The sequence below is a fragment of the Colletotrichum godetiae genome (assembly GCF_030913485.1).
Source record: "Colletotrichum godetiae strain CBS 193.32 chromosome Unknown BDP55scaffold_24, whole genome shotgun sequence".
NCBI classification, from domain to species: Eukaryota; Fungi; Ascomycota; class Sordariomycetes; order Glomerellales; family Glomerellaceae; genus Colletotrichum; species Colletotrichum godetiae.
In genome coordinates this window covers 366,952-391,292 of record NW_026851272.1, presented here as the reverse complement: position 1 = coordinate 391,292, position 24,341 = coordinate 366,952, and the positions used below count along the sequence as shown (strand labels likewise).

The 24,341-nt window shown below is 54.6% G+C and overlaps 5 protein-coding genes across 5 annotated transcripts; 2 read left to right on the top strand and 3 right to left on the bottom strand.

Annotated features, from left to right (window-relative positions):
* Nucleotides 1-2,475: 2,475 nt before the first annotated feature.
* Nucleotides 2,476-5,713, bottom strand: BDP55DRAFT_553810 (TBC domain-containing protein; the record flags this gene model as incomplete). The annotated part of the gene is made up of 3 exons (XM_060569327.1): nucleotides 2,476-4,447; nucleotides 4,596-5,206; nucleotides 5,267-5,713. 3 exons carry the CDS (start codon nucleotides 5,711-5,713, stop codon nucleotides 2,476-2,478), a joined length of 3,030 nt encoding a protein of 1,009 aa, XP_060428772.1.
* Nucleotides 5,714-14,361: 8,648 nt separating this feature from the next.
* BDP55DRAFT_553849 (acetyl esterase) lies at nucleotides 14,362-15,470 on the bottom strand (the record flags this gene model as incomplete). The annotated part of the gene is made up of 2 exons (XM_060569332.1): nucleotides 14,362-14,435; nucleotides 14,504-15,470. The coding sequence occupies 2 exons, from the start codon at nucleotides 15,468-15,470 to the stop codon at nucleotides 14,362-14,364; spliced, it is 1,041 nt and encodes a 346-aa protein (XP_060428771.1).
* A 1,157-nt stretch (nucleotides 15,471-16,627) lies between these two features.
* On the top strand, nucleotides 16,628-18,606 carry BDP55DRAFT_666230 (histidinol-phosphate aminotransferase). The gene is made up of 2 exons (XM_060575090.1): nucleotides 16,628-17,185; nucleotides 17,259-18,606. Exons 1-2 carry the CDS (start codon nucleotides 17,112-17,114, stop codon nucleotides 18,433-18,435), a joined length of 1,251 nt encoding a protein of 416 aa, XP_060428770.1. The 5' UTR covers nucleotides 16,628-17,111; the 3' UTR covers nucleotides 18,436-18,606.
* On the bottom strand, nucleotides 18,607-19,224 carry BDP55DRAFT_666228 (uncharacterized protein). The gene has a single exon (XM_060575089.1). The coding sequence runs from the start codon at nucleotides 19,181-19,183 to the stop codon at nucleotides 18,821-18,823; it is 363 nt and encodes a 120-aa protein (XP_060428769.1). The 5' UTR covers nucleotides 19,184-19,224; the 3' UTR covers nucleotides 18,607-18,820.
* Nucleotides 19,225-21,658: 2,434 nt separating this feature from the next.
* Nucleotides 21,659-23,430, top strand: BDP55DRAFT_172182 (family 76 glycosyl hydrolase). The gene is made up of 3 exons (XM_060565759.1): nucleotides 21,659-22,072; nucleotides 22,134-22,213; nucleotides 22,336-23,430. Exons 1-3 carry the CDS (start codon nucleotides 21,979-21,981, stop codon nucleotides 23,365-23,367), a joined length of 1,206 nt encoding a protein of 401 aa, XP_060428768.1. The 5' UTR covers nucleotides 21,659-21,978; the 3' UTR covers nucleotides 23,368-23,430.
* Nucleotides 23,431-24,341: the final 911 nt, after the last annotated feature.

The following is a 24,341-nucleotide window of genomic DNA, read 5'->3' as shown; positions in this document are numbered from 1 at the left end:
TAGCTATGCAGCCGGCATGTGACGTGCTCCTGCATTTCTCTCTCTCTCTTCCTCCCATTGCCCCCATTGCTCCCATTGCTCCCATTGCTCCCAGTCTTCTTGCTGTGGTCTAGAATTAGCTGCCCACCAGGTATTCCACCTAGTGACTGCAGCGGCTGAAGCGACCGGGGAGCACGTCAAAAATCCTGGAAATCCTGAAACCATGGCATTTCGCGGATATCTGATGCTGCCCGCCACCCTCTCACCTCTTCACCTCAGCGCCAGGCCGTTGTGTCCTCATCACCCTGCCACAACTACAGACGGGTCGCGCATGCAAGCCACCGTGTTCCCGTTCCAGGTTACCAAAGAAGCCAGCCTGTTCATTCACCCAACCCTCATCTCGTGGTACATTGCCCAAAGAGGCTGGAGAAACACACAGAACACTTTTGAGAGGGAAGAGGGAGCCTGGTCCTAGCTTCACAAGCTACCCACTCCCCTAGCGCCGCCGCCGTGTGGCCCGTCCATTTTCAGCCCCTCCACCCAAGCACTATCCGTACGCAACCAAAAAAAAAAACCCTCACGATATCACCTTGGCCCTCCCAAACACTACCACCTCAAAGAGCTTTCTTATCCGTTGCTCAGACGCCCAACCTTTTGACCCAGGACATCCCGAGTACATTTGACAGCTAACGAGCTGCCAGCACATCACTCATAGCCTCCGAGATACAACAGCTAGGACCACCTTACCTCAAGTTAGTCCACTATAATCCCGCCGCCAACAACGGCCTAGGCACCAAGCAACGGGCTGTCGGCCCCAGTTTACGACAAGAAGCTACAGCCATCAGACGAACCTTTCTCTTCCTCCACGTACGGAGTACAAGCCACAAGATAACATCAGTCGTAGCTCGCACCGGCCGTCCGTCCCCCGCGGCCAACCGGCCGTGAGCCGGATCTGAACGCCCGGTCTTTGCAGTACGTGCTCCAGGCTCGCGCCTTTTTACACGTGCCAAACGCTGGCACCGATTGATAGATTATAGATTTGCAAGGACGATGACTTTTTGTCACTTGACGCTTGACAGATGACTATGAGCGACATCCAACATCAGAGCCCTCTTGCTTCAAACCACGTGTACCCTCGTTATCCAAAGGTATGGTAGTTGTGGCTGCTGCATCTACCCAGCCGAGAAAAGGGCTTCCAAAACCTCCCATGCGAGAATGTCTCGGTCAAATGCACACCAGAAAATCACCCCAAGCAAGCAGAAAGATTACCAAATTCAAATAAACCCCCATCTCCCAAAAGTGATCCATCAGTCTCTTGGACAACGATATAAAATGAAAAAAAAAACTAAACAGAGGACGGATAATAAAAAAAAAAAAAAAAAAAAAAAAAGGAAAACAAAGTTCAGTCTCCTCCCAAAATCCACTTCTTACCACAGCAACATGCCCTCCAAACCAGCAATATCCCAGTTTCCTTGCCATGTATCCCAAGTTGTGATTTCTGCGCCACAGCTTTCACATGTGAAAAAAAAACAAAGAAAAAACACCATCCACCATCGTAGCATCGCACCGCCACACCTGAGGGTTCCCGCCGCCCCGGCATGGATGACATGACATGGGTTCATGGGGAGCCCAAAAAAAAGCCAAGCAAACGCTGCAAACCCAAAACTGCTGCAGATGCAACATCAGAGACCCACGATGTTGCCAAAACGGGTCAATTGAAAAAGGGGTTCGCCGCCTTTTGTCGTCCCCATGTAAACCCACAGACCACTGATAAGGGTAGCCAGCACTGAGCAGCTACCTTGCAGGCTTACGGAGTTCTCTCCCAGATGAAAGATCGCCCAAAGACTTATCAACACCAAAAGGACACATTTTCAGTCACAGTTTGCAGCGTATAATGGATTCATAGTGTTGATTATTATCCTTCATGACTTTGAATTTCTTCCCACTGGTATTCTGATACTATCTGTACGTCACAAAAAGGTCTTCTCTCCCCGAAAACAGTCGCCTCCAGTCCCTCTCTGCTTATGAGGGGGAGGGGGGAGGGGGAAGAGAGGGTGTTTAAAAAAACAAACAAATGGGGCCGACGGACATCCCTAGTTTCATAAAGGGCGGAGACGAGTTTCCGGCCGCTCTAGCCGTCGGGGTCTGGACAGTGGCCCTTTCCTCAACTCCGATGCCATGAATAGTATGAATGGAATAATAAAAATCAGTAAACAGTCTAGAATGCCAATGCCATGCAATGGGTTGTTTGTTTCGAAAGAAGAAGAAGAAAAATGCTCCCCCCGGCGTGTGGAGCAGGCCTACTTCCACAGATGCAAAAAGCCGCCGTCTCGCCCTGTTATTGAGAATGCAGTGATAGAGGTATGACAAGCAGACGGGCCTGGTACCCGTTGCTAGAACCGGAATGCAAAATGGTCTAGATGCTCCGAATGCTCCTCTAGTTCTGTTGTGTTTGGAACGCCGATGTGGTTGTGAATGAGGTCGAACGGATCCTGATTATCTCCTCCAACCCCAGAATCCTCCCGCCGCGGGCGCGGGAGTTGCTGCTGCTACTGGGGCGGGCGTCGGCGCGGCAGGTTTGGCGGGCTCTGCCGCTGCTCCTGTGAGGCGACCAAAGACGCCCATGGCAGCTGATGCTGCCGTTCCTGCCGCCGTTGCCGCAGGCTGTGACTGCGATGGCTCTCCAGTGACGAGACTGTATGCCTTTCTCAAGCTTTCAAGCTTCTGTTTTGTCTCTTCGGCCTCTTGCCTAGCTATAGCTTCGGAGGTCTTGGCCTCAACGAGCTGCAATAACAATGCCTCATGTTGATCATCCGTCGGTGGCGTAGCCGGTAGAGGAGGCGGCGACTGTGTGGCCGGGGGTGGCGTCGAGTCGTGAGGCTTTGGCATTGACGATGAACGTTTGCTGAATATCGATCCAGCTTGAGATGGAGTTGACTTGCTCCTACCAAGTTTCAACTCTCTCAAGCCGCTCGCACCACTGGCGGAACTCTTCCTCACAGGCGAATCACCTTCGGGCTGAGTATTACTCTCCGCACCGGCGGCAGATGCTCGCGCTCTCATCGTGTGTATTTGCTTTTCCAGTCGCTGTTTGTCCTGGTGCAAGATGCGTGTGTGCGAGTGTGATTCCCGCACTTGATCCTTGAGTGTGGTAACTTCTTGTTCTAGGTCGTGCATTTTCCGGTTGTAGTCCTGCGATTGCGATACCGCGCTGGCGAGCTGATCTTTGAGTTGCTGCAATTCCTGTTGCATTTGCGATTTCGATTCGCCTCTGGATATCCGGCGTTCGACGGTGCCGCTACCATGGCGCCCGAATCGTTCTTCGACGTTATCGAGGAGTTGCGATAGGTCTCCTGGGGAGGGACCATCTGACTGGTCGCTGGTCTTGGCAGTGGACACATCTCCCTCGCCTCCCTCGCGTGCCTCATCTGCGGGGTTATCAGTCGCCTTGAGAGTATCGACGCTCGTATCGGTACCGACGGAGTCGTTGCTGGCCTTCTTGCGCAGACCGTCCAGTAGCGACCGAACGGCCTGCTTATCGTCCTCGCGCTGTTCCCGTTCCTTTTGGAGTTCGTTTGCGAGTGATGCATGGTTTCGTTGCAACTCGGTTAATGCAGTGAGGAGGTCTTCGATCTGGGTGTGCAATGCATTCTCTTTATTGTTCTTGCCGCCATTGAAGGCCTTGCCGCTTGAGATGGGGGTCGATTCGCGGATGGATGCGCTGTCGGTATTTGACGAATCTCGGGAGACGGAGGTGGCTTCGGTGGATGCAGAACTGAGAACGCTGACGGAGCTGGCTTCCATCGAATTGAGGGTGGAGGCCAGGCTCTGCTTCGATGTGCTCCTGCGCAGCATGCTCAAAGGCCGTGACGGAGCGGTGAGGCCCGGGCTGAGGGTGGAGGAGGACTTCGGGGAGATGATGGTGGAGGAAGTCCAAATGCGGCCGAGGAATCGGGAGGCTGCAGTGGTCACGTCGGAGGAACGCGCCGCATTAGCGCTAGCAATTTGCGCGTCTCTGTACCCCTGCTCCAACGATAGCAATGTCTCTCTGGTGACAACGCCCGATAAACTGACAAAGTCCTGCACAAACTCATCTGCGTTGTAATGGTAGCAATCCCACAGACCCCTCGAAAGGAGAAGTTGCATGACATCCTCGAGCTCGGTGCACGCTAAAATCCGGGCCTGATTCTTCTGCATCAGGGATAGGGCGACCCGCATCAGGGTCTCCGGGGCCCCCTCGGCAAAGATGACATCGTAGATGCGAAACAGCATCGGCAGGGGACATGTAACAGCAAAAAAGCTGAGGAACCATTGTGAAACGTACGCCGGATCGAGATGCAATTCCTCCAGATGGTTCGATACTGGTGTCATGTGCTCTCGAAGAAGCTCTCGAAACTGGTAGATGCGGACATGCAGTCCTGACAGGTCTGGCAGGAAACAGCTTCGCAGATCATATCGTTCCATCAATCTGCCCATCTCAATGTTAGCCTCGACGTTGCATTTGCATTTGCATCCAAACCTTGTTTTGCTTTTTCTCGGACCCCTTTTCCCAGGAAATCGGGAGAGGGGGGGTCGAGCGGCCGCTCGGGTTTGCTTTTTGGGATTTTGACACTTACCGGACTAAAACACAAAACGCCTGTTTATCGGGCATGTGCATCAAAAGAGGGCCAACGAGAAATGCCAGCCCTTGACAGTAGCCAATTTTCGTATCGTAGAGACTGAAGCATTTGAGCACCCGGCCGAGCATGCGCTGTCCGTCGCCTTCGGGATCACGGAACATGTCGACTCCAGGGAAACTCCGACCGAGGTCTTTGCCGATAATTGGCTCGTAGGGACTAGACTCGCCCGTGAATCGCTCGTACTGTTCCTCGAGTGCTGAATCCCTTGCGCCTGCCATGCTCTGCCATACGACGCCTCGCAGCGGAGGAGGGATGCCCTTGCGTATCTTGTTCGATAGAAGCGTTGGCAATCGAGCTGCCGTCTGTTGATAGTCCTTGACCAATGCGGCATAAAACTCGAGATCGGTCATCGGCGGCGGCGGGAGCATCGAGTATCGCAAGGCGGGTGGTGTTGGCCCGTGGACCATGTGCCGTAATTGTGCCATTGATGGCGGTCTTGGGCGGTTGGAAGCAGCCACTTGTTCCACAGGTTGGACTTTGATGGTCTTGGGATTCGTCGCCAGCTTATCGTTCTCTTGCTCTAGCATAGCCAGCAACATGGCTGTAGACTAGGAATGGTCAGCCTCGACAAGGTTGCTGTTGTTGGGGGTACCACAATATGCACTTACTCTGTCTGTATCCGCGTCCCTAGGTTCTTGTGCTTCGGATTTCTGCAGTTCGTCCCAGTTGACCTCCTCTTCGTCCTCTTCTTCTTCTTGTTGTTGTTCGTATACCTCGGGTCTCTTGAACTCTATGGGCGTCTCGAGGAGGGTTCCCCTAGCTGGTAGTGAAGTTATACGGTCTCCCTCTTCTTCGGCCTCGTCCTCGCAGTCCACCAGCTCGTCTTGGAGATTCCGGGTAGCGTTCGTGACAGGTAAGGGTGTCGTAGGGTCACTCGGTGGTGTGTCGTCGGTCTCGTCCTCTGGCTGATCCTGGGCCTTGGCCTCTAAACTCTCTGTCGGGAAGGGAAGCTTTTCAATCCTGACGGTGCTGGGTCTCCTCCTCGGGGGTGAGTCGGGGCCAACATTGGTGTCGAGAGTCAGGGTAGGCGGCTCGGAAAGCCTGACGGTGACCATGGAATCGTGGGCCAACATCTTGGGCGTCGTCTCCCGGTGGTCGTCGTCGTCTCGGTTGGCGTTGGCGACGGCGGCGGCGGCGGGTCTCGTGTCGGGTTTGGCATGCGTCAGCTCGGTGTTGTGGTCGACCTCATCCCGTTGCTGCAGCGCCAGGTCCATGGCCAGGCCGCCCGAACTGCTTGATTGGTGTTTTGGCAACAAGAAACCACAGTAGTGACTGGAATGTGGACTCGTCGAGGGGGATCCAACAGTATGCGTAGGACGGTCAACGACGAGTGCGCGCGGCCGTGGCCCTGTTTCCAAGACTCATAAAATCGCAGGGCAATCTCGTCTCTCGACAAGCTTCCGACTTCGAGGGCTCGATGTGGTTCAACGTTCTCGGTGGGCGGCTCGCGAGCCGAAAGACTGTCGTACCCAATGAATTGCGAACGGGTAGGGGGAGGAGGGCGAGCGGCGGCAGGAGAGTGAGTTCGGAAGCCACAAGCAATGCGGATCAGGGATGTGCACAAGGTTGGCAGCGGTAACACAGCAAGCAGAGAGAACAAGACTCGGTGCGGGATTGTGGTGGTTGTGTCCAACAAAGTGACTGGCTGGTGGTTGTGCAACGGCGGGTGGGTGTGGCTTTGGGCCCCGAAATATCTCCTCCAACGGTTTCCTTGTTCGATGGAGAGCAAGGGGGTATCGAGTAACGAACGACACGGCAGCGCAGCAGCGGGAAAAAGGAAAACGGGTGGAATCCACAGATGGATAGCCTCCTTGAACAAGCCGCGAGCGAAGTCGGGGGGGATGGTGAGTAGGTAAGCCAACTTTCAGAGTTGAATGGGAACCAGAGAGAGACCAGGAACTTGGAGGAATCAACCTGGAAAGAATCAAGAAAGGATTGGACGGCGACAGTAGGGGATTGGGCCTGCAGGCGCGTCAGCGTCAACTTGGTCAAGTGCTCCTGTCCAGTGTCGGGTGGTTATGTCGTTTCATCGAGGGGCCAAGGACGCTGAAACGCTGGGGTGGGCAGCCCAGGGTGGATGCCGATGGATTGGCAATTGCAGCCTCTCCTAGGCACCTTCGGTCTACGGATACCTATTCTTGTAGATTACGGCAGCAGCTTCTCCCTCTATTATCCGTAATTCCTTCACTTGCACCTTCAATGAATGTACGAATACAGGCCCTGTGCCACCGGGAGAGACGTGGACTTTGGAAGGGGGAAGCGGTTACGGAGAGGCACGAGAGGTAGGGCAGCCACAGCTGAGCAGTCACGCAGTTTAGACGTTGCCAGGGCCAAAGAGTTCGCCTCCTCTACTAGGTAGCCACTTAGCGTATGTAGCTTGCAAAGCTCAAGTGTGCTTTTACCGAAGATCACCGCGGATACCAAGAGGCGTTTGTTTCCAGTCCAAGGGCTTAGTGGCGGTTTTTGGTGGTAGTGGTGGTGGTGGTGCTGCTGCGGTGATCTGAAAAGTCTTGGTCTGATGGACGAGAAAAGAATGCGGGATGTGCGACAGGGGGGGCAATACAGGAGGGGAGAGCGGGTGATGATCAGATGAGATTGGGTTGCGTTGGCAATGGGGATTGGGCGAATCTCGACTGGTCTGGAATGTAATCAGCGGTCAGAGAGAAATCCCGTCCTGGGGGGGGGAAAAAAGGGAACTATTTAGAGCCCAGCTGTGGCATGTTCTTTTCCACTTGCACGCTTCCCTTTCGTCGTTTGAGGATTGGAATTTCAATGGTCACACACACAGGGCGGGCATGAGAGAAAGGGAGTCTGCAAGCAAAAAGATGCATTGCCTACGGTAGTACGGATGGCCATTGCGTAGTATACAGAAAGGGAGGCCCGGATGCCATGGAGGGGGTTGACAAACAGCGCGATGCCCGGGTAAGAAGCGTTTAATTGATGACAACATTTTCATATAAGCCGGATAGCAAGAGAGGGGAATTCAATTTCCCAAGGGCCAAGGGGCGGGGGGATGGTCGTTCACAACCGAAAACCGCGACGCCGGACAGATCTCACGCGCTCATTCGCCCTCTTGTCTGACGTGTAACCCGGGGATTGTTTACATCACTCGTCACTCGCCAATCCGTATCCGTCCTCCGTCCTCCGTACTTGATCAAGAACCCATCATTTGTATGCCAATTCTTATCAGCAAACCCCCCCTATTCCCAGCATCAACGGTTCGAAAAGATCAACAGCACGAACGAAACAAAGCACCCAATGACTACCTGTAGCAGAACTGGCCAGACCACACCAAACCAAAAATTACAAGTTTACAGCGAATCATCTCGAAAAGCTCGGACGAAATTAGTAGCAAAAAAGGCACGCGAGGGGGGGGGAAAGCAGCCACTTTCTGCAAGGTACGGGACACCACTAGCGCCCGTCAACGATCCAATCACGGACCATGGCCCCCCTCCCCTTCTTCCCCCGAGCTCCCTCCTGGGCCTCTCCTGCCCTGCAGGTTTATCTGCACGGTAAACAAGCTTCCACGCGTGCTGCACGACGGCAGGCACATTTCCGTGATCCCATCTGCAATCCATCACAAGGCTCCAACAGGCCAACCTCCAAGTTCCAACCTCCAAAAGACCCGTCGGATGACAAAACCACTGGAATTAAATACGCCGGAGGCCGGAGACCAGATCCACTCGGTTCATCATTGAATGATTTGTTTCCCCCCCATCTTCCATCCTCCCATTTGCCGGGTATTACCGAGTACCCAACCGCATCCACAAACGCCCAGCCCAACGAGGGGACGTTGACCAAAGGGTCCTTGGCCTACCACCCTTCACAGCAAAATTGTAGTAGACCTGTAAATATACATCATCCACGGATGACGCGTGCTTAGCTTATCCAGCAGGGCAGAGAGACTATAGAGATCGTCACCACCAACGTCTCAGATCTCCGCGCTTCCCATCAGATTCTCACGCGGTGGTAAGAATACAGGGCCAGGTGTTGATGTTTCCTACAACTCAGAGGCGGCCCTGTAATCTTGCCACCGCGTGATTCCCTATGTTTCCATCCCAAGCCCAAATAATCCTGCAGTGCAGTTTGCATATACCCAAATTGTCATGACGATAGACAGGGGGAGGAGGCTGCTCACGGCCTTTGAAAACCCACAGACGTGTATCCGCAAGGTATGCCACTCACTCGGGACCAGCGGGAGATGAGGTATCCGTACGGCTCACGCCACATCTCGTCCTTGCACAACAGCCCCAAGCGCAACTCTGTACGGAGACATATTACGGATAAAATCCAAATGTGGACAAGGTCTTCTGTCACAAGGGGACCGGACTCTGAGGTAGCCGGGAGATACACCCGTCACCTCCGTACGGATATGTGTACCTCGAGTACGGAGTACGGATACACAGATCCTTCCGTGTGGGGCATATATCTACGCCTATCGAGATGTCATCCAGCCAAAGAAGAGAATAGAGAAATAGAATTGATGTTGCCGACACACACATCAGCATCTTTTTCTAAATTTCCGTCCACTAGTGACCACGATCATGTCAGGCATTGCCTGCAAAGCCACAAGAAACGCATAGCAATGACACGGCCGTCGATGAAGCTGTCTCGGTATCGGTTGTCACTGGCCCGAGTCAAAACAGACCTGATCGGATCCAAGGGTCACGAGGATCCAGCAAGTACACATCAGTGACAATTGACGAGAGGACACAGCGCTTGGCTTTGTACATTATCCAATCTTCAATTCGTCTCATCCACCTCTTTCCAGTCAATGTGCTTCCCCCCATGCCAACCTTATGTAACACGCACAGTATGCCGCAACTCCGTCGGCTCCAAAGAGTATAGTCTATGCAAACTTGGCTGACGGCCTCCTCTAAATCCATCAAACGCCGCGCAATTGCACCTAGCACAGCTCCAACCTCGACAAAAGTCTAGAGCGGAAATCTCCAGCTACGGCTCTCTCCAACTTTGAGGGTGCCGGCGGGAAAGTCCGCCACCCGCGCCAAAACTGTAACTTTTTTCTTTTCTTATACATCACCCTAGGGACCTAAACGCCGCCATGTTACCCAATCGCTGAGGTCGATCCAAGTAGCCTCCTCACGCCTTGATCATGAAAGAGACATGCCCTGCTGCTGATGTGCTCCGGGCATGTTCTGCATTTGCATGGGCCGTTGAGCTTGAGCCATGGCGGGGCTCGCGTGGTGGCTCGGCGGCCGTTGACCTTGTCCCTGCTGCCCCGGTTGACCCTGAGGACGGCCCGCGGCCTGGAACGGTGGCTCCTTCTTGGGGTCCGCATTCGGAAACAGCGCTTGTAGCTTTCTGTACAGCTCAGTAAGGTATTTGGATCGTTCCTCGCGGTCTGTCATCGGGTCGGGATTGTTTTCGGGAATGTCGCCGGGCGGCGTTGAATTCCGAATTTTGAGCGCCATGTTTAGCGGCGGGGACGACAGGTAGGCGGGCGATGGAGGAACCTGCACGTTTCCTTTGCGGTCGGCCAACGCGGCAAGGTATGCAAGATTCGCTTGAAGTCGTCGCATACAACTGTGGAGAAGGATGTCAGTTTTCCTTTGTTTTTCACAACATGTCTGTTTCGGTCACTCACTGGCTGTAGTCCTGCTGAACCGACCCCTCTTCTTGCGTCGGTTTCCTCGCCTGATCTCCCTCCCCTGGTGTCTCTTTCTTCAACTCGCTCAGCGTATGTTGCAGCTGCATCGACTCGAACAACAGCTCTTGGTTGATCTCCAACAACAATGAGAATCTCTCCTGTTCACGGGACTCGCTGCCGGGACTCAGGGGCGTCGGTACCGACGATGTGCCATTAGCAGTCGCGTTCTGGTTGTGTTGAGGAAATGTCGGGGTCTGCGGGGTCGTTACGGACGCGATGGAAGCCGAATGCTGGTGCGCTGAAGCCGCAGGAGTCTGACCATGTGACTGAGGTTGCGATGTCGAATAGTGCTGCTGCTGTTGCTGTTGATGGTGTTGTTGCTGTTGTTGAGACTGGTTTTGTTGATGTTGTTGTTGCTGGGCTTGCTGTTGGGCCTGCTGTTGAGCTTGCTGCTGTTGGTGCTGCTGCTGGGCGTGTTGCTGTTGCTGCTGTTGATGTTGAGCTTGTTGTTGTTGCTGTTGATGTTGCTGATGCTGTGATTGTTGCTGGTTCTGCGGTTGCGGCGGCTGCTGTTGCTGACCCTGCTGTTGTTGGTGATGTTGCTGGTTTTGCTGGTGTTGCTGTTGCTGCTGAGGGTTTTGAGGATGTTGAGGTTGGTGCTGCTGATGCTGTTGTTGCTGTTGCTGTTGCTGTTGCTGTTGCTGCATCGCATTGTTCGGAGAACCTTGTCCACCCTGCGCCGCGCTCATCGGCCTCTGAGGCGTCGAGCCCAGCGGCATACCGCCTTGGTTTCCATGATTTCCTTGTCCCTGGCCTTGTTGCTGCTGCTGCTGCTGTTGTTGTTGTTGCTGCTGCTGCTGATGTGCCTGTTGCGCTTGCATGCGCTGCTGCATCATCATCTGCTGCTGCTGTTGAGGTGTCATGCCCGCCGCATTCATCGGGAAGCCCTGCATTCCTCCAAAGTTGGGATGTTGGCCGCCCGGCGCGGGCATGTTGCCGCCGTATGGATTACCCTGGTAAGGGTTTTGGAAGGCCACTGGTAGAGACATTGACGTTAGCAAACGCGTGTTCCCGTTGATAGATGCTGGAAGATGCTGCGGTGCCATGTCGTTTGGCGGGTGTGTGTGGAAGATGGTGATGATGATGGTGAGGGAGTGACTGCAAGACAGACGCGCTCTCGTGGCACCACGATCTTTGTCTCGACGATCAACGGGCAACGCAAGCCGCGACTGCCACGGGGCAGCATCAGAGGGCGTGACGCAGATACGAGACTCTCTCCTCGATGGCAGACGTGGGCACACACGACACACGGGGGGAGACAGGGCAAGGAAGGGGGCAACTCACTTTGACCGTTGGCAGCCATGTGTGGCATGCCGGCGTTCTGCATCATGCCTGCAGGGCCAGCGCCCGACATCATGGCGGAATTGGGACCGCCGACGAAGCCGGGCTGGCCTCCGGGCATGCCAGCGAATTGATTAGGGTTGTACATCATCTGCTGGCCCGGCTGGGTTGGGACAGAGCCTGGCTGCATGTGAGGGTTCTGGTTTGGAGGTGGGGCGCCGGTGTTGAAGTTCGGAGGGACATTAGAGAAGCCGTAGCCGGGAGCGTACATGGCTGGGACGGGATGGGATAGGATGGGCGCGGACCTATTATTATTATTATGGTTTTGGGGGACGGGGCTTGACGCGACGAGCCCAAGGAGCAGGTCGAACGGGGGGGTCCCAAGGGGCTTAGTCGGATAAGGTACTGTAGCAATAGACTCGGGCTTGAGACTCCGTCAGACACGGGCTGGCTGGCTCGCTTGTTGTCTCGCGCTGGACCGGGCTGGGCTTGGTTGGGTTGGCCTAAACTGGGCGGAGGAGGTGAGAGAGAGGCGCGGCCGCAGCGGGCGATGTTTCGTCGAGTCGAGTCGAGCGCAACAAGAGAGAAGAACGGCGGGCGGCGGGGAGGAGTGCGTGGAGTAAGGCGAGGTGGTCCTGGCCTGTCCGGGCCGCAGGTTTGCTAGGCTGGCGGGATGACTGGCTCGTTTGCTTGCCTGCTTGACGTGCGTGATGGGCGGTGGGGGACAGGGGTACAACCGTCAATGGGCGGGCTCTGGCTGGGTTGTCTCTCAGGTAGACTGTGACTGACAGCCAAACTCTTTGGCCTACGGGCGAATTGATTCGGCTTGCGTCTTGCTAGTGATGGATGTATTCCGTACTAAGGTACAACCATGCATACGGAACGAACCCAGCAGTTCCTTTCTCTGCACTTGGGGCTGCCTGGCTGTTCGGTAAGGCGTACCTGGAGGCTGGGATGAAGCCGGCCCTGTTTGTCTCGGTCTCGTCCGTACTCGTCCACTAGCTACCTTATACCTCTAAATAGGTACAGTAAGTAGAGGAAAGTAGAGCACACAGGGGTGTGAGAATGTAGAAACCAGGGGTTCAAAGTGAATGAGATGGGTACGGTGAGAAAGGGTGAAGGACTAGGTGCCGGTAATGGATGGGAGATGACGTGGAGGGATGGGGGCGCCGGATGGAGGGTTGCCAGTTAGAGATGAGGAAGGAAGGGATTGTGAAATGCGTATCCGTAATTGCTTGAGGATTAACGATCTCCAATGTGGAAAAGAAGGAGCCAAGAAGGGTCCGAAGAGTGCCACAGCGCGGGCCGGTGAGACAAGACTAAAGCAAGCAGATGGCAATCGGGTCGTGGTCTCGCGCCGGGCTGCCACTGGAATCAGGAACGACGCCGAGCTGGGAAGCCTGGATAAGGCAGGCAAGCTGGCAAGGTCCCACGCGGTAGGTACCTTTGGAAAGTAAAGGTAAGATGGGAGGATACGCGGAGCGGAAGGGGTGGGTTGACTGGTGCAAGACGGCACGGTAGGGTGCGGTTGGGAAGCGAAGGGACAGGACGCAAAGCAACCCTTTGCGTACGTTTGACACAACGAGACTGGACAATGGAAATGACCTCAGATGCGGCCGTGGTGTGAGTGACGGTGGGCGTGGAGCATCAAGCGGCGAGAGGTAAGGTAGAGAGAGAGAGGGAGAGAGAAAGAGAGAGAGAGAGAGGCCAGACGTGGAACGGCACGGCACGGTATCGGTGTGTCGGTGTGCGGTGAGTATGAGATGAAGCGAAGTGAGAGCGGGAGTGGCGGCGCGGCGGTAACCTTGTCTAGACTCTAAAGTCCCAGTCCAGTTGCGGTCCGGCGATTAATATTGTCTAGGTGTGTGAGAAATGAGGGAGCGAGCGATATATCGGGGTGTCGGTGTGCCCAGGTCGTGTTGTGTAAGGTGTCAACCAGGCATTCGTGGGCAAGAGGGACGTAGAAAGGCAGAAACAGAATTTTCCTGCGTTGCTTTTCCACATGGGCACATGGGCCCTTGGAGGGGGGGAAGCCGTGGAAGCTCGAGAAACGGCGGGGCGTTCTGGGAAGGGGGGGGAGGGGGCTTGCGCTTGGAACCTGGAAGGTGCCAGAGGTGGTCAGTACGTACCTCGGGACGTTAATCGAGGAATTGCAAGAGCCGAGGTGAAGCTGCCTTTTTATTGGACTGTCGGTGAGACCCACACTTATCACGACAGGGGTGTGCCTGCAGCTCGCAAGGGTCATGTCTCCCCTCTCCTTCCACCTTCCTCGAGCTTGTCAAGAACAAGCTGCTGTTGTTATTGACAAGTTGAAGCAACCCTCTACGAAGAGATTACGGGGTACGGAATGCCACAAATGCAAGTAAGTACGGAATTGTGGCAGATGGCTTGCAGCGATGAGGAATGGCAGCTTTCAATGAGTCCATCTGCGTGGCATAGGCCGGGAGAGGCCTTGGTCGTAGATGAAGCAACTCACATGGTCTGGCATACCTAAGGTATTTCACCGAAAGCTACGTAGACGCCCTGATACCAGGTCAGGGACCAGGACGGATGGGGCTTGCTTTAGTTGTTCGACTTCCTTGTACTCCGTATATTTCCTACCATTACAAACCGACTCTTGCTCCTTCAGGACACACATTATTATAAACGCTTCATTCCAATTTCCAGTAATCTAGCCTCGAAGGTTTATCGCAACCCATCGGCTCATTCGAGAGGGAACCCTACCCCAACACTGGTTGACTAGATGCGAGGCCCTCACGACGTATATGTAGTGCCATACGTCGAGTTGCCGTACACAACGTCGATGAAGTTCTGTGCTATAATCTCATCTTCAAAATCGCTCACGTTAGCCCAACGTCCACACAAAAAGAAAAGTTCGCTAACAGTCCAGACGTACCTGCACGTTCCGACGGATGCAACTCGTCATACCACAAAAAGCTCGACATGGCCTCCGGCGAGTTCACACAAGCCCTCGTCACCGCATCGCATGTCCGGTACGGCGCCGTCACGTTCGCAGGTGACGACAGGTAAGTCGACGGGTCATCATGAACGTCCCGCAGCAGAGAGTGAACATCAAAGATTGAAAAGCTCGCCCCGGGCCAGCGCTTCTTGACGAGCAGTTGGAACGCCGCGCCATAATCAAACATGGTGTTGACGCTCGTGCTGTACTCGAGCATCTTGAACTGCGTCTCCGTCGTGTTGTACGCCGTCTTGTTGGTCCAGAACTGACTGTCCCCGAAGCCGCTCTTCCCCGGCCCCGTCGCGGCGTACAGCGGTGACTCCTCTAGCGGCGCGATGTTCAAGAGGACAAAGTGGCGCCCGCCCGTCTCGTAGATGTTGTCGAAAACCTCCCAGATGCAGTCCACGTAGCTGGAGATGGTCGTGCCCGCGGCGTTGGTGTCGGTGAGGAACGCGCCGTAGCCAAGATCGTTTGTGCCGATCCAGAGCGCGTAGACCGTGTTGTCCGCCATTCGGTTCGGGTAGAGCGTCTCGAAGGCCGTGTCGGCCTTGTACGCCGGGATCTCGTAGTCGAGCACGGAGGGGAACGGCTGCTTGATGGCGGCAAAGTCGCGCGATATGATCTTGTTGGAGCAGGTGGCCCCGCTGACGGCGTAGCCATAGTAGTTTGCTCCCGTCGAGTTGGCGGCGATCCGGCCCCAGGCGTAGCCGCCGCTCGCGGTCGAGTTGCTTGGCGGCAGCAGAGTGCCAGCTGGAGGGGCGGTGCCGTTGTTGTTGATGAAATACGAGAGTCGGCCTTCGTCGGTGTAACTGTCGCCGAAAGCCACCAGATTCTCAAACTTTTTGAGGCCGCATTGGGAGGCTGTGGCCACCGAGGCCAGGGCTGCGACGAGGAGGGGGAGCATTGCGGCGGTAAGAGACTCGAAGGACGAAAACGCTCAGCTGGATAAACACTTTGGAAACGCCAGTGTGCAGCGGAAACCAGGACGAACGATCACCACTAGACAGGTTCATTATCTGGGGACCGATGGTCATATAGCTCTGCCCCATAGCTTCGTATCCTTGCGTCATGATGGGCCGTAGGTCCTTTCACCCGGGACACTAGAATCGGGAGGGGCGGGGGAAGCTCGACCGATGCAGAGACGGACGAAGAATGGCCGCCTATGAAATGGGCCGGATCGTAGATACCAGGAGCTTCCCCCATCTCCCACATACAGGGCGGGAGAGCGGTGACGAACCCGTGTAATGCGGAGTTCGGTAGAAGAAAAAGACCAAATATCTGCAATTTCCCCAGATCGTTGACCGGGGGGGGTGCCGCTTCACGATCATGGATGAGGGGTAAGTTGGGGAAGGCCTCATTGAACTCCATAGCCGTCACATCGGTCCAGCACTAGCTTGGCCATGTTGAGCTGCCGGCGCGAGAGCTACGGCCGGCAGGTGAAGCACGTCGTTGAAAAGACGTTTAGTCCTCGGGGGTTGTGGCGTGGAGTCGTTGATTTATTCGTCCTGCATACTAGGAATCTAGGTTGTGCGGGGTTCCTGTTGACCTACTACCTACTGATATCCGACATTGCCGAAATTCCAGAAAACCTGGCTTGAAGTTGGACCAAACCGTGACGTTGGCGTGCTCATTCATATTCAGCCTGAATGCAGGCGATGCCAGTTGATCCGCGACCCCGGGCCAGGAGCGGGGCGTAAGTCCGGGTTGGCGAGCAATAAGATCTTGATACATGCTCATCTAGTGATCTTGAGCCCCAAAAGGCGAATTATCGAGTTATTGGAATTCAGCTGTATAGCTGAATAAGTATAGTGAAGATGCTGGGTGGTTATCCGTTAAAGACGAGGCTGAAGCTGACTTGGGAATCGGAATAAGCTTCTCTATAGCCCGGGAGCATGCAAGTAAAATGCAATACATTTTCTTCCAGCTGCACATTCATGTGAGAAATGGAATATAAGTGCTTATTTTATATGCAGTTCACTTATATCCGATATTGCGGCTCTGTGGGAACCCCATTTTCATAAGTATGACGAATCAGTACTCACTTAATGGTCGTCAGCGAATATTGACTTTCGCCTTGAAATCATCGGTGGGCTTCATCACTTCGGCCTTTATTTTGTCTACGCGTGCCAGGTTGGAATTGAGCCGAAACCGAGTTCGACAACGGCTTCGGAGTGCCAGTTTGGAGCCGAAATTTGAACAGGCCAAGTTCGATATCTTCACAGCCTTGTTACACAAAGTCTGACCTAATCTGCACTTTGCCCTGTGAGTATCTCACAGATCAATTTTTTCGGATGAATGACAGAGGCAGTATATCGAATCTCCATTGGCCAATTGCCATCTTCCATGACCCGCTTAGGTCCGGGCAGGTGCCGACGTATGGCTCCGGGGTCGGCGGGCCCAGCTATCGGGATCCAGTTTACAGTGGCCGAGGGTTGACTCAAATCGACGTCGACGATTGTACGAGTGAGAGAGATTGGCGATATAAGGATTCAGTCTGCTTCACTGTCCTCACAACAGAACACATTCTCCAGACATCCACGCCAAAATGTCATCCTTTAACCTTGAAACGTGTGCGCGCCCGAATATCCTGGCCCTCGAGCCCTATCGCTGCGCAAGAGAGTAAGTTCTCACTCATCAAAAGCTCACTCGCAAAGTCGCCTCAGCAACCGCCATCTCTAACACAAGTCTGCAGCGACTACAAAGATGACGGCACAAACGTCCTCCTCGACGCAAACGAAAACGCCTACGGGCCTTCTCTGCAGCCCGACTTCGAGGCCGGCAATCTAGGCATCGATTTCCAGGGTCTGAACCGCTACCCGGACCCTCACCAGCCGGAACTCAAGCAGCTCCTCTGCCGCCTCCGCAACACCCACACCCACACGAACCAGGACCTCACGCCCTCGAACCTCTTCGTCGGCGTCGGCAGCGACGAGGCCATCGACGCCCTCCTCCGCTGCTTCTGCGCCCCGGGCAAAGACCGCATCCTGACCTGCCCGCCCACCTACGGCATGTACTCCGTCTCGGCGCAAATCAACGACGTGGGCATCACAAAGGTACCCCTCAAAGCCGCCCCCGAATTCGGCATGGACACGGACGGCATCCTGGCCGCGCTGAGCGAGCCGGACAACAACATCAAGCTCGTGTACCTCTGCACCCCCGGGAACCCAACCGGCTCCGTCTTAGCCAAGGAAGACGTCCAGCGTGTGCTGGAGCACCCGACGTGGAACGGCATCGTCGTCCTCGACGAGGCCTACATCGACTTCGCGCCCGAGGGGAGCTCCATGGCCGAGTGGGTGCTCGAGTGGCCCAACCTCGTCGTGATGCAGACCCTCTCCAAGGCGTTCGGTATGGCGGGCATCCGCCTCGGCGCCGCCTTTGCGGCCCCTCCTGTCGCGCGCCTCCTGAATGCCATGAAGGCGCCGTACAACATCTCCACGCCGACCAGCGCGCTCGCGCAGTACGCCGTCTCCGAGAAGGGCCTGGCCGTGATGCGGGAGAACCGCGCCAAGATCCTGACGCAGCGGGACCGCATCATCGCTGAGCTCCCCCGGGTTCCTGGTGTCGGCAGGTTGCGCGGCGGCACGGAGAGTAACTTTTTGCTGTACGAGATGTTGGATGCTGCGGGGCAGCCGGACAACGTCACGGCGCTGGCTGTGTATGAGCGTCTTGCGGAGAATAAGGGCGTCGTGGTGCGGTTCCGCGGTAAGGAGCACGGCTGCCTGGGCTGTTTGCGGATCACGATCGGTACCGAGGACGAGGTCACGAGGTTCCTTGCTTCTATTGCCAAGGTTCTGGCCGAGGTTCGTGGTGCTGGGCGGCAGCCGGATGAGGAGAAGAAGGAGGCTGCGGCGAATGGGGTGGTTGCATAGATGGAACGGTTCATAACGAGGATTGATAGATGATAGAAGACGGCCAAAAAGAAAAAGGGAGCGCTCATTGATTGTTTTCGATCGGGAAAAAGGACAGTGGGAAATTATAAGATACTTATGCTTCAAACCAAGTGAACCGTTCTATTTTGAATACTTCAAGACTCGACATCATGTGTCGATGCCTGTTTCTGCGTACGTAGGACATGATCAAGAATTTCCTCGGCTGCTTCTTCCGGCGTCTTCCTCGAGACATCAACATCCAAAACAACAATCGAATCACCCGCCTCAAATCGATGAATCGTACTCCCCGCCCGAAACGACATCAACAATCTTGCAATGCGCCTTCCTCTCAGCACTCGCCAACCTCTCCAAGTTGACACCCTCATCACACGCCAGCACAACCGAAACAAGCACACAACCACGCGCGCACCGCCGCCTCGAGGTACTCGGCACACGTCGCGGACCCCACGGCGTCGCTCGAGTGGAACTCGGTCAAGATGTAGGCCGAATCGCGCGTCAACGGATACTCTGCCAGGGCGGCGAAGACGGTGCCGCATATGGCTTTGCGGAGGTCTTGGTAGCCTGGCCCGATACGATGTAGGACGGCGTCGGCTGGGTTGATTAAAGGGTGGTTGTGTATGAGGCGAGCCCCTGGCGCGAGTTTTTGTTCTAGGGCGCGGGCGATTGTGAGTTTGCCGGTGCCGGGGTAGCCGTTGATGTGGATTATAGGTTGGGGGTTTGGGGACATGGTGGTGTTGAGGTGTGGGTTGGGTATTAGTTGGAGATCAGTAGGCGGGCGTGGGTAGGTTACTTTTCAGTTGAAGATGGCTGTTTTGATAATGATTAGCTATGTTATCAGCTGACCTGAACGAGCGATGGGTCGCCTATAGAGACCGGAGTGAGTCACTTTGAGATCCATGTAGGAGGGAATCACCATCTACTGGATCGGTACCCCTGACTGCGCAGGTTTTCTCAAGTTCAGGTTAAAAGTGACTGCACTCCGAATGGTTTGCTTCGTATCATTGGTAACAGAGATAAGCGTTGATACTATTCGGACGTATATATTCCCAGCCACAGGCAGCGGACCCCAAGTAACCCGTCATAAACTTATTGAAGATGAATTTGGCAACAGGTTCGACAGAGTCAGTATGCAGGGCAAATTAGTGTCCCTAACAGCTGACTTATCTCTAGCTGAGACTCCGTGTGTGTGCGTGTAAGAAATGTTAAATGAGTGAATCAAGCCTGGCTGAGTGCACATTGGGGTAGGAGGAGTCTTTACTTCTATCAACCCTGTACCATACGAGAGCAGATCCCATGGTGTGACCGTTATTTTGCATGAAGGCTTGCAAAAAGAAAAAAAAAAGCATATTCAGGAAGCAGAAAACTTGGTGGCCGTGAGCCCGGCACATAGCACTTTGCACGCGTGTGAGGAGTGTCAATCTACAACCTCAGGCGACAGGCCGAAGGGAAATATAGGCAATGGTTTGTGTTCGTCCTCCAACAAATGGGCCATTTAGCTTGGTAGTCGAGGGGAGAAGTTCGCGACGTGCCGACTTAGTCCGTGATGCTCCGGATTATTTCAGGACGCCGGCCTTCGAACCTCCACCGGCCCATTTGCTTTTTTCTTTCCTTTTTCGGTCTGAAAAATACACTTCTCGTCGTGAAAAGCCTACGAAGTACAGACGAATCATATCTGTCTCTCCATATCATAATTCTTCATTATGGTGTACAGCGTTCACATTCCACCCAACACAGCAAGCCAGCAAGATGGTCGTGATGGCTTCAAGCATCCGCCCCACTCATCCCAGTCACGTGATATTTGAAACGCCACGACAGACAACACAATTCACCGCAATCTTCAAGTTATCAATTATGTTCTATCATAGATATAGACTGCATGAAGAAGCTACCTAGGTGAAATACGTCACGGTGGCCAACCGATCTTGGACATCTTGACGCTGATCAGAACCCTGAATAACTTTCCTTTGCTGCTGCTCAAATCAGGCCTTCGCTTCAAGTCTTTTTACCTCGAAGCTCGCGCTTAATCGACCAGCTCGATTTGAGAAATGACCAGTCAGCGAAACGCCCTCGAGAACCAATCCGTCACTCTTTCCACGTTGCTGGTGAGACCCGGCAATCGGCACGGCGCCACCATTCAGTGTAAAACCCGCCGTTCCTTCAATCATCTGGTCAGACTGGATCTCACAAATGCCGATGGCCTCCCCGCCTTCCTCAATTAGGCAAAGGCTAAAATTGGGTGCCGTCGCTGTTTCATGTGTCGAGCTGGAGGTAACGGTAATCCGAGCTAGCGGCTCTCAAGTAGATCATCCCGCCCATGGGTTGACTCCCATCCTCCAAACAAGCGCCCAATCATTGACCCAATCGCCGACATCCTTTGCCTGGTTATTGCTGGCCTTGGGACACGTCTGAACCTGTTGAACAAAACACTGAACAGCAAGACCCCCAAGAGGTCTTCTCTCCTCTTTTGATCTGCCATGGATTGTCCCGGTACAACGCTGCCTGTCAATCACAATTCGAAATGACCCTTTTCTTCATGCAAGTTTGTTCATTGTAAGCTTGCATTGAGAACCACACCAACCGCCCACACCCCGCTCTCCCGCATCCCCCTCCTTACCCTCTCTCCCCCCTTTTCGGCGGCTCTGGTCCCGTTGGAACTTCCCTTTTTGACCAGCCAAACCACCAACCAACCAAGACTCAGCTCTTCAGCCCAGTGACAACATTGCGTGTATCTGCAAGTCTGCGGTTGCGTGTGCCTGACTAAAGGCCGGCCGCGCTTCTCAAAACATGGGGATTTATCCAGTCAAAGCCCCCCCTGTCCACACATAAGTTCATAACCGCCCCAGGGGGAGACCGGCGGGATTTATGTGGACAAGGAGACTTTTTGTCGTCGTTCCCCTTGCGCGCCCTGCCTTGCCTGAACCAAAAGAAAAACAGCGAGATTCTTTCGAGCAGCTGTCAAGAAGTCTAAAAGAGAAATGAACATGGGACGAAGGTGGGCTGAGTCGAACCAGAAGTCCATCGAGAGCTCCCATTCGCCGGAGCCGCCGTCTGTTCCTTGAACTTCACCCCTCAATGCCCTTAGTGCCACCTCACGAACCGCGCGCCGGGACCTGAACAAACCCCCCCCACCGCCCCTGGTTGCGACGTTGCTCTTATTCGTGCTCATTAATAGGATTAGGAACGCCTCGGTTGCGCTGTATGTAGATCGGATACTTTTCCTTCCAGTTTGTTACGTTACCTACGCAATGTGCAGTCACTCTCGCTTCTCAATCTTCTCTCGTTTCTCGTGAACTGTTTCGCCGCTGCTTGTTTCTCTCGCCATCTTCACCAAAGAGTCGTTCCTTTTGGGTTACTGTTCCTCTCTCTCACCCTACGTCCTTCTTTGACGCAGTATCCCCCGTGTCTGTATAATCGAAACATTTCTTTGCGAAAGGCAGCGGATTAACTAGCCGGTCTCTTCGGAAACATCATTTCCATCAGAACGGTGACATTCCAACCCGCGCAAAGTCTGTAGACGTCACCATGGTCCTCGTCAAGCCCGCCCTCATCGCCTCCGTGGCCGTCACGGCGGTTTCCGCCTTCACATCGCCCAAGACGCTCGATGTAAATAACGCAGGTTGGTGTCTAGAGTTCTTCCCAGCATACGGGCCCAAGGTTTTTGCTAACAGAGCCCAAAGACTCCGTCAAGGCCATCGCCGGCAGCCTGGCTTTCGGCGCCATGTCTTACTACAACGGAAACGTCTCCAGTGATCCCAAGGTATGACAGCTCCGATCTCTAGAACGGGTGGACACACTCCAGGTCTTCACACAAAAGGGGGGGGGGGATATTCCAAACGTCAGGATCAAACAAAACTGACAAGAACACCACCACATCCACAGATGGTCGGCGACCTCCCAGAACCATACTACTGGTGGCAAGCCGGCGCCCTCTGGGGCATAATGATGGACTACTTCCACTACACAGGCGACGCAACCTACAACGCAGTCCTAACCCAAGCCCTCACCGCAAAAGTCAACACGGGACCCAACTACGACTTCATGCCGCCCGAGCACGAACTCGAAGAAGGAAACGACGACCTCGGCTTCTGGGGCTTCGCAGTCATGTCCGCCGCCGAACGCAACTTTCCCGAACCAGACGCCTCGACGGGGGCGCCCGAATGGCTCCAAATGGGGCGCAACATCTTCAACTCCCTCGCGGGCCGCTGGAACATGACGCACTGCGGCGGTGGGCTCCTCTGGCAAATCTACGAGTCCAACCCCAACGGTCTCAACTACAAAAACAGCGTCAGCAACGGCGGCTTCTTCCAGCTCGGCGCGCGCCTCGCCGCCGCGACAAACGACTCACGCTACGCCGACTGGGCCTCGTACGTGTGGGACTGGTCCGCCGCCGTGGGCTTCCTCGACGCGGACCTCAAAGTCTACGACGGCGCCGACTCGCGCGACAACTGCACAAAGACAAACTATCTCTCGTTTACCTACTCCACGGGCATCTACCTCTACGGCGCGGCCGTCATGGCAAACCACACAGGCGATGTCCTCTGGGCGGACCGCGCGACAAAGATGCTCGCCACCGCCCGCAAGAGCTTCTTCTCGCTCGCCGAAAACAGCACAAACATCATGTACGAGCCCGCGTGCGAGACGGTCGGCACGTGCAACACCGACATGAAGACGTTCAAGGGCTACCTCTCGCGCTTCCTGTGGCAGTCCGCCGTCGTCATGCCGGCGCTTCTGCCCGAGGTAAAAGAGATCCTGATCCCGAGCGCGCTCGCGGCGGCCAAAGTGTGCGAGGCCTCGGCGGGCAACGTGACGTGCGGGCAAAAGTGGTACGTCGACGGCGACGACGGCAGCTACGGTCTCGGGCAGACCATGAGCGCGCTCGAAATCATCCAGGGGCTTGTCGTTAGCCAGTAGGTTTTCTTTGTGCGGGCAACCTCGGTCGAAGTCCCTTTCTGCGTCCTTCTGCGTCCTGCGTCCGGTCAACAATAAACGGGGAAAACCGACCGCTGACAGGCACCGCGCCAGCCTCACAAACTCAATCACCAACTCGACGAGTAACTCGACGACTGAACCGCCTCCCGCCACCGTCCCGAACCAAAGTGGCGCAGGAAACATCTTTTTGAAATGTACATACACAGGCGCTTTGAGCGCCGTGTTGCTGTTTTGGCATTTCCTTCTTGTGTAGAATAGAATCCGGGGGGCGGGAAAAGGCGTAACCGGCGTTTGGCAAAAGGTATCCATTTGCTCAACATGTGAAAACATACACACCCCTGACAGTTTCTACTGTTCATGAATTCAAATCCATCACGTTATACCGGTCATCCTCCTGCTCTGTGAAGAATCGATGGTCGTCTAAGGGGCGAGCGGAACAAATCTTTGCGTTCCACGCGGATACCGTAATGTGTGGAGCGTAACGCAGGACTGCGGACCAATTTGACGAATGTTCCGTCTGCCCTGTGACTGGTCGCAGTATCCGTCCGTTCTAAAATGATGACATGCGTAACAAGTTGCTTTGATGGATATGTTCTCTCTCGGTGGATAAACGATACGAACATTCGATGAAATTGTTTGCACAGAGAATCATAGGATTAGGAGTCGTCCCCTCCTCTCTTGTCCATGTTTATATTTGCCGTTGAGCCCTTGACTGTAAACAATACAACGCCGATACGGGGTATAACTCCAAAAGGGAGCGCATTGCGAGAAATGACAAAGCTCTGTGGGCAAAAAAAAAAAAAAAAAAAAAAAAAAGGACAACGGGCTCGCCAACGATTCTCTCCTCGTTCCCTCTCGTCCCCTCCCTTTACGCTGGCATGAGGGCAAAGCTCCAAGATTGCATTACCCTCTTCAAATCGTTGTCCCAAGATCCAGGTTCCTAGTTTTGGTCTGTT